General features: G+C 41.9%; 2 protein-coding genes across 10 annotated transcripts in view; one reads left to right on the top strand and one right to left on the bottom strand.

Moving 5' to 3' along the window:
* The window catches only part of LOC125901655 (acyl-coenzyme A thioesterase 5-like), a 242,728-nt gene that overhangs the window by 27,657 nt on the left and 197,911 nt on the right, over nucleotides 1-17,160 (top strand). The window lies entirely within an intron of this gene.
* LOC125901656 (H-2 class I histocompatibility antigen, Q9 alpha chain-like) overlaps nucleotides 1-17,160 on the bottom strand; it is a 238,290-nt gene that overhangs the window by 33,943 nt on the left and 187,187 nt on the right. For 4 of the 8 annotated variants that reach the window (XM_049597438.1, XM_049597435.1, XM_049597437.1 and 1 more), the window contains 2 exons: nucleotides 14,182-14,280; nucleotides 11,860-13,697 (listed from right to left, as the gene is read on the bottom strand). The exons of 2 other annotated variants lie outside the window; for them this stretch is intronic. In XM_049597438.1, coding sequence (XP_049453395.1) covers nucleotides 14,204-14,280 — 77 coding nt within the window. In that variant the 3' untranslated portion in view covers nucleotides 11,860-13,697; nucleotides 14,182-14,203. Of the gene's footprint in view, nucleotides 1-11,859; nucleotides 13,698-14,181; nucleotides 14,281-14,940; nucleotides 15,276-15,801; nucleotides 15,935-17,160 lie in introns of those variants that run through there. 2 more of the 8 variants (XM_049597445.1, XM_049597430.1) reach the window with 2 other exon arrangements.

Raw genomic sequence — 17,160 nt, 5'->3', positions numbered from 1 at the left:
TCCTAATGGCAGTGCTTACTCCTGTCATCCAGTATTTCTCCCTGAGCTCGGACAACATGTGGTTGCGGCCGCTGTGTCCAACCTTTTGATGTATATTTCTCAGCAGCAGGGTAGAAATATGAAGGTCTTTTGACAGAATGATAGGATGCTTAGACTCCAAAGGCAGTGCTGCTTTACTGAGCCGTCCTCCCACACGCAAGACTCCATCCTCCAGCCTTGGACACAACTTGTACAGGTGACTACTTTTCTTGACACTTTGTCCCTTTTCCAGACACGAGAGCTCCTCTGAAAACTTTCTCCTCTGGCAAAACTGAATTATGGCCAGCTCAGCCTTGTCAATGTCCTCCACTGTAAGAACTCCCAGGACAGCTGTGCTTTTAAATGTGCACCTTTCCTGCTCCATCATTCTCTGTTGTTGCATGCTCTCTTCACTCTGATTGGCTGTTAGTCTTTTTTTCTTCCTGTTGAGGGACCCCAGCCATTCCTTGTATTTCAGCCACCATGCCACAGCTTTCTTTAATCGGATCCACGAGGAATAATGATGGATCAGGTGAGTAGTGGGATCCTCTCCAGTTTGTACAGCATTGACAACGGCACTTTTCTTCACCTCTGGATCGTCCTGGGAGAGATGGCTCACAGGCTCAGGGTTCACAGGCTATTCTGTTTCCGGTTGGCAAAGAAACTGAGGTCCTGTTAACCAGAGTCTGTCATTCAGAAATGCTTCCACTTTGACCCCTCTGGATGCTGCGTCTGCTGGATTTGAAGCTGTATCCACGTACCTCCACTGAGCGGGGAGAGATGATTTCAGTATCTCTGAAACACGATTGGCAACAAACACCTTGAATCTGGAGCTTTCGTTGTTAATGTATTTCAGCACAAAAGCACTATCAGTCCAAAACACAGATTCCTGAAGACTCATGTGAAGCTCTTTCTTCCACAGCAAATCCATGCGGCTGGCCATTGTTGCAGCAATCAGTTCCATTCTTGGAATTGTAACTGTCTTCAGTGGGGCGACACGAGCTTTTCCCATAATGAAAGCACTGTGCATTTGGAGGTGCTCATTCTGTAACAGCAGGTAAGTGACTGTACCATAGCCTTCCTCACAAGCATCGCCAAAGTGGTGTAGTCGTGCAGTAATAACATCTCCAAACTCCAGAGGTTTTAGACATCTGGGTAGCTCAAAGTTGTCCAGCAGGTGGAGCCCTTGCATCCACTTAAGCCACTCTTTGGAGACCATCTCTGGTATGGGGTCATCCCAACCAACTCCTCTTCTGCACAAATCCCGCAAGATCTTTTTTGCTGTCAGAACAAGGGGACTTAACATACCCAGAGGGTCGTAAATAGAGCTTACAGTAGAAAGGATGCCTCTGCGGTTGAGTGGCCTATCCTTCCATACAATTTTAAATTTAAAGTTGTCTGACTTGATACACCACTCCACACCCAGCACTCTTTCAATGGGCACAAACTCCCGCTCCAGGTCCAACTGCCTCATGCCTTTAGCTCTGTGGGGCTCTTGGATGGCCTCGAGCACTTCAGATCTGTTACTTTGCCACTTGGTCAAACAGAATCCCCCTTTAGCACACAGAGACATGAGCTCATGACAGAGGGTCAGTGCTTCCTCCTCTGTTGCAACTGACACCAAACAGTCATCCACATAAAAGCAGTGCTGCAGCTTGTCCACCGTCTCCTCCTTGTGCTCATGTCCAAAATCCTCTACACATTTCCTGAGGGCGAAGTTGGCACAGCTAGGGGAGGATGTAGCTCCAAAAAGGTGTACCTTCATTCTATATTCACATGGTGCTCGGCTCAGGTCTCCTTGGGGCCACCAGAGGAATCGCAGCAGGTCGGCGTCATCTGGGGGCAGTCGCACTTGGTGAAACATAGCTTCTATGTCGGCCATGATGACCACAGGTTCCCTCCTGAACCTGGTCACAACTCCAGTTAGCGAGCTGGTTAGATCGGGACCTTGCAACAGCTCTTCACTCAGAGATTGTCCCTTGTAACTGGCACCGCAATCAAACACAACTCGGAGTTTTCCTTTTGTCGGGTGGTGGACACCATGGTGCGGTATGTACCAAACCCTGCCATCACTTCTTTCCAGCTCTGCATCAGGAACTCTTTCAGCATAGCCTTTACCAAGGAGATCATTAATAAAAGCGTTATACTCCCTGTAAAACACTGGATCCCTCTGGAGCCTCCTCTTCAGATGGTATAGACGCTGTTCCACTACTTTCCTGTTATTTGGCATGCTGATGTTTGAGTTTTTCAAAGGCACAGCAGATTCTGGAAAGTCCATCTTAAATTGCTGTTGCCACAGTTCATCCAAATTTACAATGGACACACGGTTCACAGTTACTGGCTGCTCACAGTAATTGGCCTCTCCACCATTTCCTGTTAGTGGTCCATTTACCGTCCAGCCCAGCACCGTCCTTACAGCGTAGGGTCCATTATGCTCACTGCGGATGACTTCCAGCGGTTCCATGGCTCGTGGGACATTTGTTCCAATCATCAATTCAATTCCAGCCTCAATCTGTGGTAAGGAGATGTGTTTTAAATATGGCCACCTTGTCAGATCCTTATTTGTGGGTATGTTTGCTTTGTGGACTGGCATTGACAACTGAGTGTATGCCTTTGGCAACTCAATGAAGACGTCATCTTCAAGTGCCGCCACCTCCAGCTCTGGCACGATGCAACTACTGACCACCTTCTCCTGCCCCATGGTCCTGAGAAGAATGTTGGCTCTCTTCCCGGATAAATTGAGCTTCTGCATCAGACTCTCAGAACAAAAGACTGCAGTACTTCCCTGGTCCAAAAAGGCATATGGGTGAATGATTTTATTGCCCTTCTTCGCCTTTACTTGGACCGGCACTATAGGAAGCTTGCAATCCATCTCACCAGCCCCTGTAAGCCCACTGGAAACCAAGGTGCTGTCCGCTGTAACCTGGACGCTTCTCTCAGCCGGTGGTGCAGTCGCCACACTGTCCTTATGGAGCACAGTCGGGTGTTTTTGGCCACACTTCGAGCAGGAAATCTTCCTTTGGCAATTTTTGCTGATGTGTCCTATACACAGACAGCGAAAACAAACACCTTTTTCCTTCAGGAAGTCAATTTTCTCCTTGTGTGCCATTTTTTCCAACCGTGCACACACATCCAATGTGTGTCCTCCAGTGCAGCAGGGACAGATCTTCTTGGCTGGTGGTTTTATGTCCTTGGCTTTGTTCACACGTTGGGCTGTTCTCTCCACACGATTCACTGTGGTAGCGAAGCTGGTTCCTCTGATGCTGGAGCGAGGGTGAGGTTTGTGTTTCATTTGTTTGGTTGATGTAGCAATGTCCTGGATGTTTCCAAACACAGGGTCTGTCAAGATTTTCACCTGTTTTTCTACAAAGTTGGCAATGTCCATAAACCTTACTCTTCTGTTGTACCTTTCCTGCAGGTCACACGCGTGGCACCTCCAGCAGTCTCGGAGTTTGTAGGGCAGTTGTTTGATGATTTCCAACATGTTTATGGGCGTGTCCAGATCATTTAAATACTGCACATCCTCCATAGCATTGCAGCATCCACGCAGAAAGAGGCTGTACTCCTGGAGGGCTCTCACATCCTCTGTTTTAAGAGTGGGCCATGACAAGGCTCTCTCCATGTATGCTGCTGCCACCTTTTGCTCATTTCCATAGTGCTCTTTCAATAGAGCCTTTGCCTTCACATATCCTCTGTCCGACTGAAAGTGCTGACAACTCCTCACCAGCTCTTTTGCATGCCCTTTGGTGTACTGTTCAAGGAAGTAGAGTCTGTCGCAATTGTTATTGGTGTTTCTCTCAACTCCATTTTCAAAGGCTTTAATAAACGAATGGTATTTGAGTGGGTTACCATCGAAAATGAGAATTTCCCTTTTTGGGAGTGCTGAGAGGCATTGTTGCTGAATTAGGAGTGTTGTAATTTCATTTTGTTTTCTCATTATGCCCAGCACACTGTCATTTTGTGAGGCGTCAGTTTGTGTAACATTGATCACAGGATCTTCAGGAGCCATTAGATAACGTTGGAGCATGTAAGGAGGACCTGGGAGATGTTTTATGTCAGGTAAGTGAATGGCTTTAGGCTTCACAGCTGTCTGTGTGTTTTCAATTGCATTGGGTTTTAGTTTAACTGGCAGTGATGGTACAAATTCAGTGGCATTGACATTAAATTGTTGTTTTGAGCGTGTCTTTTCATAGTATGCGTTCATCCCATCTGAAACCTTTGACTTCAATTTACTGCCAACACTGCTTTGTGATTTTATAACACTTAGTTTTGCCATTTCCTCAGCGATTTCATTCTCCAGTAAAAGCTGTTCTCTTCTTTTTGCGTAGCTTTAACTCCTCTTCATCCAATGCATGTTTTTCCTTTAATGCCTTTTGTTTTGCTGCAGATGAGTGTGAAGCTGATGATGAGGAATGATGTGAGCGGGATCTCTTTGTTGCATTTGAGATGCTGTCGCAGGGCCGAAGTTCATCCTGAGGATCTTGTACGGTGGAAACAGGTACTGGAGGGTCTGCAGCAGACAAATCCTTGCTTTTTTCGACAAGAAAAGCCTTTGGTGGTTGATCAGTATTTGTCTGAAATGGTGATTCATTTGAGTTTTCATGCAGACTTTCCTGTATCCATTTTTTCACTTGTTCTCTGAATGCATCACTGTAGTCCATAATGCTGGAAAACCACTCATTTTGTTTTTTATCTTCATCATCAGGAAGTAGTGGCAGGAATTCATTGTGCAGGTCGGTGGCCTTTTTAGACAGCGCATTCAAGTTGTTCAGTTGTGAGGGAATTTCAGTTACATTTTCTTTTGATTTCATGTGCGCTTTTATTTGCGGAATAAGCGCTTTGATTTTATTAACGGCACTTTTGCGCTCATGCTGGAGCCGTTCGATTTTAACAAGCTTTGGCCGTCAGTTTAATTTCCCTTTTTTCATTTTCCATGTTTGAACATTCAGCGACAGCGTTTACTTGACTCATTTACGTTGGATTGAATTTTGTATGAATTTTGCAACGCAACGCAACGCAATCACAGTTCATCGAGAGCGCATTCAAAATCCATCCATAGACATTGCATTTAAATCATTCGATCCAAGCAGATTCGATCCGAGCATTCCAACAAGCAATAGGCCTTTAGACAACATCAGCCGCCACGTATTTATGCCACAAGGTCCCGACATCACAATCAAATAAAGCACGGAGAGGTTTCGCCACCATCAATGCGCAAATGCAACCAGCGTAACATCCATTTAATACATTGTCCTCATTTGACACACTGCATTCCAATCGAAGCAGATTCCTTAATCCACAAACACAGGTTCAGGCCTACCTGTTCCCAGGTGAATGGATGGCGTGGTGTGGCACTTAGCTGTGACTCCTTTGTTCTCAGGCTAATCGTTGTGTGATGGCTTGGTTCTTTGGCGCGACTTGATGATCTTCATTAAACGCCTTTTTTGTTGACAAAATATTGCGGCTTCCAAAACAGACCTTTTAGCCGCTGAGAGTGTGAGGTTGGGTCTTCAGATTCGCAGTTTTGTGACGCGCTAGGACGCTATGATGACAGATACGCTGAGATCCAAAGATGCTTTTGGCGCATTTATTATGGAGAAACGGCGCAGAGCTGTCACAGCGTGGCAAAGATGGATGAATGGACAAATGAAAACCAGCGGATTAAACAGATAAAAAAGTAATGAATGAATGAATGAATGGGTAGCGGTCAACAAAAATTACGCTACCCAACCCTGACTCTCTCATCTGTATCACAGGTAAGTGCGCACCTTTACACACACACACTTCCGCACGTGACCACGCCTACTCCCACGTGAACCACCACCTCTGCAACACACACACACACACACACACACACACACATACACTCAAGCACACCGTGCTCCTCATCCTCAACCTATATGTCTCCTACAATAATTATTTTCACATCTATTTTCTCATCAAGTAAAATCATGTTGTCATTATTTCACTATTTGTTTAATGTCTTGATCTCCAACTGATGTTTTCTCTCGCTTATCTTTCTCAAGAGCCTTTTCCCTGGATTATTTTTTAAATTTGCAACCCAGGGATTTCCGCTCAAATCTGGAGATTTACCAATTAAATTATGGTCATTGTCAGAATGAAATACAAAGTCAGACATTGTGCTCGTGTACTTGAGAACTTCTACAGTGGTTATAGTCATAGACGGATTACCGCATGGGCAAAGTGGGCGTGTGCCCAGGGCCCCAGAGCCAATAGGGGCCCTTGGCCTTCAGAGTTGTTTTTTTTTTTTTTTTGTACAATTTAAAAAAATATTGGAATGAATGTGGTTTTGAAAATGTAGTATGATGATAAAATCATTTGAATGTTTTAGAAATTATAAGATTAAATCAGTAATGTTTGATGACACAATGACGTACGTACATACGTATGTACGCTGGGGGTCAAACGTACAGTGCGTTTTCAAAATGGAGAAGCGGGCGCACAGTGGATCAGCTAAACGAAAACAAAGGAAAGAAAAAGAAGCCAAAGATGCCGCTTTGGTGCAGCAAATTCCATCCATCTCAACATTTTTCACCAGAAAAGTGGGGCAAGATTATGGTGCTCATAGCAGCGGTGCCAATACTACAAGTCACCGGGATGACCTGCAGGATGCTAACACTGCTAGCTCAAGTTCACCGGAGATGTTTAGTAGTGGTGGAGCGGCGCTGCCTCCTACGGACACCGTAGCGGACAATGCTTGCAGTACTACGGCGGGCAGCAGCCGGGCGGCCGAGCCAGGTCAGCCTGAGCTAAGTCCTCTCACATCGCCAGCGGAGGATGAGATGTTGGCGGCCGGGAACGAACCTGAGAGCGCCGTACAGCAGAGGGATGATGATGAAGACTCCTGGTGTGAAACTGTTACTGATCCTGCGCTGTGGGGAAATATATCCAGTGACAAAGTAAAGAGTGTTCTCATTGAAAGAGGGCCCTCTTCATTTCAGAACAGAAGAGCAAAATACCCTGCATCGACAAGAGACTGCGGTCTAGGTGGTCGGGTTCGTTCATTAACCAATGACATGATGTGCAGTCGACTGCCTAATGGACAACTAGCACCACGAGAATGGGTGGTGTATTCACCATCAACTGGACATGTGTTTTGCTTTGCCTGCAAACTTTTCGGGGTGACAAAGAATGCATTTGTGGATGGTTTTTGTGACTGGAAACATCCACATCGCATTTCAGAACATGAGAGGAGCCCAGTCCATATGTCCAACATGCTGACACTGATGCAGAGGATGAGTGGAACTGGCGCAATCGACTCAGCCCTGAGAAAGCAAACTTCGGATGCGAGGGAATATTGGAGGGGTGTTTTGCGACGTGTAGTGGCAGTGATCAAGTTTTTAGGAGAAAGAGGACTGGCATTCAGAGGGAATGACGAGCTCCTTGGATCGCCACATAACGGCAACTATTTGGGGATATTAGAGTTAATATCCCAATTTGACCCATTTCTGGCAGAGCATATTAAAACATATGGCCAGAAGGGCAGAGGGAGCGTCTCATATCTGTCGTCAACAATATGTGAGGAGTTCATTGACATGATGGGAGAAAAAACCAGGCAGGTAATTGCAGAAGAGCTCCGTGATGCAAAATATTTCTCTGTCAGTGTAGATTCCACTCCCGACCTCTCTCATGGTGATCAGTTAACATTTATCTGCAGATTTCTTAGCAAGCGAAACATAGTGGAGCGTTTCCTGGCATTTGAGCCAATTCAGAGCCATACAGGCCAAAGTCTGGCAGATTGTGTAATTGCCATGGTGGAGAATCTTGGGCTGGACTTATCTAATTGTAGAGGCCAATCATTTGATAATGCCAGCAACATGTCGGGCGGTACAATGGACTACAGGCACATTTGAAGCAAAGAAACCCATTAATCCACTATGTGCCTTGTGCTGCCCATTCTTTAAATTTAGTGGGTGTAAACGCGGCATAGAGGCAAGCAGTCTAGAAGTGGGACAGTATTTTGATTTACTGCAATCCTTGTACACATTCTGCGCTGCCTCCACTCACAGGTGGGAGCGAGTTTTTCGGAACTCTGATATAGACTTAACTTTAAAATCACTGTCTAACACTCGGTGGAGCTGCCGAGCTGACTCGACTAAAGCTCTTTGGCAAAACTACGTTAAAATAAGGGAGGCATTAGAGAGCATAGCTGAAGATGAAACTGAGAAAAGAGACACCAGAAGTGAGGCCAGCACACTCGCAGTAAAATTAAATAAACTGGAAACTGCATTCATGGCTAATTTCTGGAATACCATTCTGACTCGTTTCCAACTGACAAGTTTACAGCTCCAAAAGCGGACATAGAGCTCATGACAGCTGTGCGCCTTCTCAGATCTCTGCGTGAGTTTGTATCAGCACAGAGAGATCTTTTCACAGACTTTGAAAAGGAAGCCTTAGCTGTGCCAGGCGTGTGCCAGACGTACAAATATGACCTTCAGCGCACCAGAAAGCGCAAACGATTTGAGGATGACAGCGCAGAAAAGATGCGGTATTTGATGGGAAAAGCAAATTCCAAATAGAAACATTCAGTGTGGCTATCGATAAGTTAGTCAGCTGTCTCAGCCACAGAATTGATGCATACAAGCACCTGTGTGATCTGTTTGGTGTTCTTTTCATGCCGGAGAACACATCTGACCGTGAGTTAATTGACAAAGCGAACACACTGGCCTCCGCCTATCCCGCTGACTTGGACAGCAATCTTGGAAATGAACTGATTCACTTCAGATCTTTCATCAGATCAGACGGACAGAATGTGCCTCCATCGAAATGTCTTAAAACAATACTTGATTGTGGATTACAGTCAACATTTCCTAATGTGTACATTGCCGTAAGACCTGACGCTTCCTGTCACAAACTGCGAGGGAGAACGGTCATTTTCTCAAATGGCCAGGATAAAAAATGAACTTCGGACAAAAATGACCCAGAGACGCCTTAACAGTTTGTCACTCATGGCCATAGAGGCCGAACTGGTCCGAGAGTTGGACTTTGATGACCCATGATCAAGGACTTTTCCTTGAAGAAGGCCAGAAAAAAGCCGGTGGTTTAGGTGAGTACATTTGTTACACTGTGGTTTTGTGTGGTCGTAGCTGTGGCTCTTTACTGATGTTCATTCATGTTGCCTTTATTACTTTGACGATTTTTTTAGGTGCTTATATTTTAATTAAGGTGTGTTTTACTCCATAATACTGCAAGGGCTGGCTGGCTATTTGAGCTTGCTGTCCCTCCCCTCAAAATATGTATATTGTCCTGTACATGGCAGTTGCCAAACAAAACAGACCTAAAATGACAGTAATTTTGTGTGGTTGTGTGTTGCCTGGTGTTGGTTTGTGCGTAATGGGAAGAGCGCCTTTGCGCGCGCACTGTTTGCGTGTGTAAGCAGGGGCCTGTGACGAGTTTGTGTCCAGGGCCCATGGTCATGATAATCCGTCTATGGTTATAGTTTCTTTTTTGAATGCTAAGAAAGTTATTAATGGAAACATCCCACAGTTAGATTATTATGGGGTGCCGTTTGTAAAGTGTCTCACGCTGAAAATAACATCAACATTTTGCCACATTTAGCTTCAAACAATGTTTAAAAAAGTATTGTGATTTTTTTAACATCACCTTTTACCACATTTACAGCAATATTTGTTAACTTAGAAATATATTAAATAGTTAAATCTAAATATTAAATGTGGCACCTAAATGTTAAATGTTAAATCTAAATATTAAATCTAAATCTAAATATTAAATCTAAATCTAAATGCTAAATCTAAATCTAAATATTAAATCTAAATCTAAATGTTAAATCTAAATACTAAATATAAATATAAATGTTAAATCTAAATATTAAATCTAAATCTAAATCTAAATGTTAAATCTAAATGTTTTGGGTGAAACTAAATATTTAGCGGGTGGCACGGTGGTGTGGTGGTTAGCACTCTCGCCTCACAGCAAGCGGGTTGCCGGTTCGATCCCGGGCGTGGGAGCCCTTCTGTGCGGAGTTTGCATGTTCTCCCCGTGCCCCCCGGCTTCCTCCCACAGTCCAAAGACATACAGATTGGGGACTAGGTTAATTGGTAACTCTAAATTGTCCGTAGGTGTGAATGTGAGCGTGAATGGTTGTTTGTCTCTATGTGTCAGCCCTGCGATAGTCTGACGACCTGTCCAGGGTGTACCCTGCCTCTCGCCCGATGTCAGCTGGGATAGGCTCCAGCCCCCCCGCGACCCTCAAGAGGATGAAGCGGTTAGAAGATGAATGAATGAATATTTAGCTAATATGCAAATTCACACTGCCGGTCACCGGAAGTACCAAAATAAAAGCTCGAGATGGTCAGACTGTTTATAGAATCAAATAACGAATTAAAACCAACTTATCGGGGGAAATGGACACTTGAACATACATTAGCGTGATAATAACTACCTAAAATAACAAGAAACGTGTTTGGAGAAATTTTATTTGACGTGTACTTTGAGTTGTTAGTGTCCCTTCGGAGGGATTAACAACCTAAGCTAAGCTAACAACCGTCAGTTCTTAGCCCCGTTAGCAGTGTCTGTAATGACTCATTAACTCTTAAACGGTCCGTGAAAAAAATATTTTTTTCCAGCGGATGTCTTAGTTACAACATGATTGAGCTAGCAAAGCAGTTTTGTGTTGCGATGTGTGGTATTTATTCAGTTTTGGGAAATCACGATGTCTAGAAAGCACCAGTGGCCGCAGCAGCAGCAAAGCTATCAGGACGTCATCTGTTAAATGTCTCCCATTGTCGGATACGACATTAAACTACTCCAGTTAGCTCAATCATGTTGTAACTAAGACATCCGCTGGAAAAAATATTTTCTTAACGGACCGTTTAGAGTTAGTGAGTCATTACAGACACCGCTAACGCGGCTAACAGCTAACAGTTAGCCCCGCTAATCTACGATAACCATGTTATTAATTTCAGACCGTGATAGTAATGTTTGTTCAGTCATAGTGTTTATAGGCTTTACAAACACCAGATTAGTCTAAACGGTGATACAGTGACGTGAAAAACGTGAGATGTGCATATATATATATGTTGCTAAACTCCGCTGGTTTTCTACCCGGAAGTATTTGTAAACAACAAGGTGATTCCCTCAGAAGGGACACTAACAACTCAAAGTACACATCAAATAAAATTTCTCCAAACACGTTTCTTGTTATTTCTATTTATTTCTATAAACAGTCTGACCATCTCGAGCTTTTATTTTGGTACTTCCGGTGACCGGCAGTGTGAATTTGCATATTAGCTAAATATTTAGTTTCACCCAGAACATTTAGATTTAACATTAGATTTAGATTTAGATTTAATATTTAGATTTAACATTTATATTTAGATTTATATTTAGCATTTAACATTTAGATTTAGATTTAGATTTAATATTTAGATTTAGATTTAGCATTTAGATTTAGATTTAATATTTAGATTTAGATTTAGATTTAGCATTTAGATTTAGATTTAATATTTAGATTTAACATTTAACATTTAGGTGCCACATTTAATATTTAGATTTAACTATTTAATATATTTCTAAGTTAACAAATATTGCTGTAAATGTGGTAAAAGGTGACGTTAAAAAAATCACAATACTTTTTTAAACATTGTTTGAAGCTAAATGTGGCAAAATGTTGATGTTATTTTCAGCGTGAGACACTTTACAAACGGCACCCCATAGATTATTACTATTATTCCCTTGTGCTGTTATTCTAAAAGGTTTACTAACACAAAAAAATGATGTTGTGCAAATAAGATACTGTCTTTTCAAGATTAATGAACATTTTAAATATAACAAATTATCACAGTCACAAAAAGACAGAAATTTGGGAATCTTTGGCACTTTATTGAAAAGCAAAACTTAAGTACAAAAAAACACAAGAAATAATTTGGAGCATTGCCATTCAATTTCTTTATTTATAAGACAGAAAATGTCTTTTGTCCCCAAATATTAGCAGGAAATATTTACAAAAAGATTTCCATCAGTGTGCAGAGAAGCTTAAAACATCCCAGAGCACTTTAAGGATCTCAGCTAAAATAATGACGGATCAAAACATATATATTATAAAACAAAAACCAACAGCATACCCCTGATTAATGAAGAAAAACACTCAAAGACATAAATTATTTGCTTTAAACTCATTGGAATCAAAATATCATCTTTAAATCTGTTTTAAAGAAATAAACTATTTACACAACTGGAAAATACGCGTGTGTGTGTGTGTGTGTGTGTGTGTGTGTGTGCAGACGCGTCATGTCAATAGAAACCGAGGGGGCACGTGCCCCTTCAGATTTGAGGGATGATTTTTTTTTTTTATTTTACCATCTAGCTATGATCAGTGGTCATATTGAGTGAAATGTATGCTAAATAATCTCCTTCATCTCAGGCCCATTTAGTGGCCGTAACTTGCATAAAATGCATGAATGGTAATTTGCGCATTATTTATTAGGATTTAGGGGAGATTTTCTGTTAGTAGTGATCACACACAGCAACAGAGCAACCATCTTGATAATAAACGATCTTTGGCCGATCATGTGACCGCTCACAGCTTTCCCATTAGATTTTAGCCACCCGGGTCTCCCATTGGACAGCCGATCTCACCGGCTTGACATCTAGGCTTCCGGGTAAGCTATAAACACACCGATGGGATCGATGTAAAGGCTGAAGTGTCCTGCTTTCATTAAAAAAGAATTACGTCGCTGTTATTTTACGTTCCGGAAATAGACACGAAAGAGTACGACCTTTTGATTTACCCCCCGGTATCGCCGGCGATGACTGCGATCTAACCTAAGGGTTAACGTTAGCCTATAATGTCTGGACTGTAACGGTTGCCTGACTAATCAGCTACTAGTAGCCTAGGGAGTATCCATGGAAGTATCAGAAAAACTTGGGACAGGATTTATTTTGGTGTATCTGTGTTTCAGCGTTAGGCCTCCTAACAAGATGGGTGAGTGTGTATGATTGTGTCCTTTTTTATTGCCTTGGCACGCCGTTGCCAATAACATTGGCAATCGTTATCTACGTCACATTACGTTTTGCTGTCAGTAGTGGGAACCAGCCTGGGTTCACGTTTGTGTGTATTAAAGTTGTGTAGCCAAATATTTTCTGCAATACAATAAGCTTAGCTATGTTTGCAATATTTTCCTAGCTGCTAGGTTTTGTTTGAGAAAAACTCCTTTCCTCCTGACACAAAATAGTTTACATGGCAAGGTGTAGATGCGTTAAGTGTGTGTGTGTGTGTGTGTGTGTGTGTGTGTCTGGACGGGGGGGTCGGCTTTGAGTTTGGGCCCTATCCAACCTCAAGGCGTTGCGCAGCAGGGGCCCAAAATAAGTGATTTGAGGGCATCCCCCCAAAAAATTTGTGCGCGCGCATAGCGCACAAACCCAATCCACTGTTCCCCCTCACATTTTGGGGTTGCATGACACCCCTGTGTGTGTGTGTGTGTGTGTGTGTGTGCGCGCACACACACAGGGGTGGTCTTTAGAGATGTAATAGTGTCCAGATGGAAATATTTGTCCAATCAATGACATACAAATCAGGATCATTTCCCACAGTGATACAAAACTCCATCCATCCATTTCCTGTCCAGCTCATCCTGCTTCATCACCAGCAGTAACACAGATAGACGACCATTGTTCCAGTGCACAACGTGTCCACAAACCTCAAGAGACACAAAGAAAAGAAATGGATAAATAGAAAACAAAATAAATCATAAAGCCACATACTGACATCATCATTTAGCCCTAAAGAACCCATGATTCAGTCATTTAACATTTTATAAAATGTGTATTTATCTCTGAAGTACAATTGTTTGTTTTAATTTGGTTCAACACCATTTTAATAAATTGGTGTCACTGCTTCACTGAAGGTTAATATTTGAGTTTTTAATATCACACTGTATCTGACATGCTGATGTGAAGGTTTCTGGAAGCATCTGAGTCCTTCTCTTGATAATCTCACTTTACTTCATATTAAACAGTTTCACCTTTTGTTGGGAAAAATTCAAAGTGGAAGATTTTCTTCAAAGCTTCAAAGTGTCACAGGAGTTTAACAGCGGATAAAGAAACAATCACAGAAGGTTAGTTTAAGGCAGGTTTGTTTAACAACAGCTGTGATGAGTTCATGTCTCATATGAAGAAACTCACTGTGTGCAGGGTGCTGTGATTATCATCTAGGGTTGTTTCCTTCAGGATTCAGTTTCACAGAGAGCTCAGGGTTGTTGTCCTGAGGTTCAGAGCATTCAGCTGAAATAAAAAGCAAAGACGAATATTTTAGTTCACGCAGTTTTCAAAATGTCCAAATATCTTCAAACACCTAGTCCCTATTTACCTAGTCACTCAAGGTGATCAATTAATGTCTACCTCTTTCATTTTATTTTCATTTTCAGCATACAAACACAAATAAATAATCAATATATCACTAAAATATGAATTTGGCTCTTCTCGTCATAATGAGCCTCACGCGGCTTAAATTTCACTTTTGCAGTCTGAATAAAAGCATCAATTCATAGTCTCAACTCAAAATAATGACAATAAAGACTGAAATAAAGAGAAAATCAATCTGTTTCAGTCTCTCACCTTTCCTGTTTTTGTAAATGACGTATCCGATCACAGCGATGAGGACGAGCAAGAACAACCACTGCAGCAATGATGGGGACGGTCACTGGGTTTCTCTGTTGAGTGGAAAACAACAAAAAATAGTCACAACCTGAACAGATGAATTAAGAGGAATTATTAGGGTCCAGAAGTGGGCACATGCATTGGTTTAACACACATCTGAGCCTTGACATTATATAAAAACACTAGATGGAAGAAACTGACACCAAAACTATTGAAGGAAACAAAACGTCCCATTCACATTAAAATCAATGAACTGCAGGACTGTCACAGTAAACTAAATGTGTGTTTCCCACCTTCACTTCAGATAGAAGTCTTACCTCTGTTGGTCCTGATCACTGCTTTGTCCAGTTTGGTGACGATGTCCTCCTTCACACCAGAGAGCTGGAACACACACTCGTACTTCTCCCAGTCTTCAGCTGGGACTGATGAAACGTTCAGGTCACTGCTCATCTGAAAGGATCCATCGTGGTTGGGGAGGATCTCTCCGTGGTCCACGTTCTCACGAAGCTCCTCTCCATCTTTCCTCCAGAACATCATGGCTCTGTTTGGGTAGAAACCTGTAGCGTGGCAGCTGACTGGAGACGAGGGAGACTTCTGGAGGAGAGACACTGAGGGAAGGTCTGCAGACAGAGAGAGGAAGACAGTTCATGGGTTCTTTATCATTATCTACTGTACTTTATAATTTCTCGAATATATAATGTATTTCAAATGCATTAGTAACACATGCACTATATATATGTATGCTGTGCAAATAAACCTCAGTGAAGTGTAACTGAGAAAAGAAGGGAGAGACAGAGGAGATAATAAGACAGATGAGGAGAGGTGAGAAGGAGAGAGAGATTTGAAAGGGAGGAGGACAGTGGTTGTTACAAAGACATTAAAGATAGAAAGATAAATGAAGACAAAAAGAAAGATGGCAGAGAGAAAGAGAGAGTGGTGATCAGTCTGTGGGAGAGAGTGACAGAAAACAGAGTTCAGAGAGAGGGAGGCAGAGAGATGAAGAGAGGTGAGAACATTAGAGAAAAAGAAAATGTGTGTCTGTATATGTTGGCTCATATTCACTGTGATGTTCCTGTTGGTTAGAAACAGAGGAGACACATGAAGATTGCTATGTTCATGAAACTACATCAGGTCATGTGACTCTACCTCTTCTCAGCAGAGAGCTCCTCCCATAGTCCACATACTTCTTCAGCCAGTCAGGACAATGCTGAGTGAGGTAGTGCTTCCACTGTGCTATCCTAACTTTGTCATTGTCCCACTTGTGTTTGGTGATGACAGCCTGTGGTTTAGGAGCGATTTCAATGTTGGCTGTGAAGATCTGTTGGGCACCAAGAAAGTGCTCAGTCTCCCTCTGCCAGTACTGAGGATCATCCTCTGTGACTCTGCTCATCCAGTCCTGTTTGGGTTCTGCTCTCCTGGTGTTACTGTCACAATAATCCATCTGAACTTCATCAACCAACCCAACAGCCACAAACTCTGGGAAGTTTGGGACTTGAGAAGAGGCAGTGTAGAAATACTTCAGAGAGTGAGTCACTGTGAGAAGAGTAATCATTTCAGTTTTCAGAGTTACAGTTTTATACATCACTGAACAATGTTATTTTCCTCTAAACATTATTTAAAAAAAAAAACAAAAAAAAAAAACTACGGCACATCCAAGACATTTAATTAACATCTGTTGTTCACTCAATAAAACACAAACATAAATGTATACTTTAATAAGTGTAATGTTTTGTCTTATACTGAATTCATATCCCATACAACATTTCCTCCACCATGAACTGATGTTTATTTGCTCTTAATTCTGTGTAAAGCTGTCAGACCAAACCTGTTCTGCAAATCTGTCCAAGAATAAAGCTGTTCCCTGTTATTACATCACACACGTAAACAGTATCGCCCGCAGACACTGGATTGTTGAGACCAATAGTGAAAACAAAACTCAGTACGGACGTACATTATTAAAGCAGATGAGTATTTCAGTATGTGGAGTCAGACTTTGTTATCCTCTGGAAAATGGTTTAAAGTTTATTTTAAATATTATACAATTTAAGAAAATATAGTATATAGGTCAAACTATGAGCTAAAATGATATGAAGCTAATATTTATGTTCAGTAGGTTGTTATTGATTATGTTTGTTTTTCTGTGTGCAGGAAAAGTATCAATATTACCTCACTGTGTGGGAGTTAATATTTTGTGTTGGAGTAAAAAAGATCATGAATGAGCAATGTATCATTTAAAATGTCAGTAATTTTGTTTACACGCATTAGTGAATGATTTTAAATATTGTACCAACAAATCAAGTTGTTCGACTTCAGCAGGAAAACAAAAACTAACTTGTTAGTTGAAAATAAGAATCTAAAACCTTGACAGCAGCCTGTAGAGGAGTTAAAATAAAATACAATGCTGTGTTTTTCGAGACTGGAAAAATAAGTTAATGTTTCCTTTTTAACATAATTTCTAAAATAAGTCATGATTAACAGCACTAAATAAACCACAACTCACTTTTT

Source organism: Epinephelus fuscoguttatus, linkage group LG15, assembly GCF_011397635.1.
Source record: "Epinephelus fuscoguttatus linkage group LG15, E.fuscoguttatus.final_Chr_v1".
Classification (NCBI taxonomy): Eukaryota; Metazoa; Chordata; class Actinopteri; order Perciformes; family Serranidae; genus Epinephelus; species Epinephelus fuscoguttatus.
This window is presented reverse-complemented; position numbering and strand designations above follow the sequence as displayed.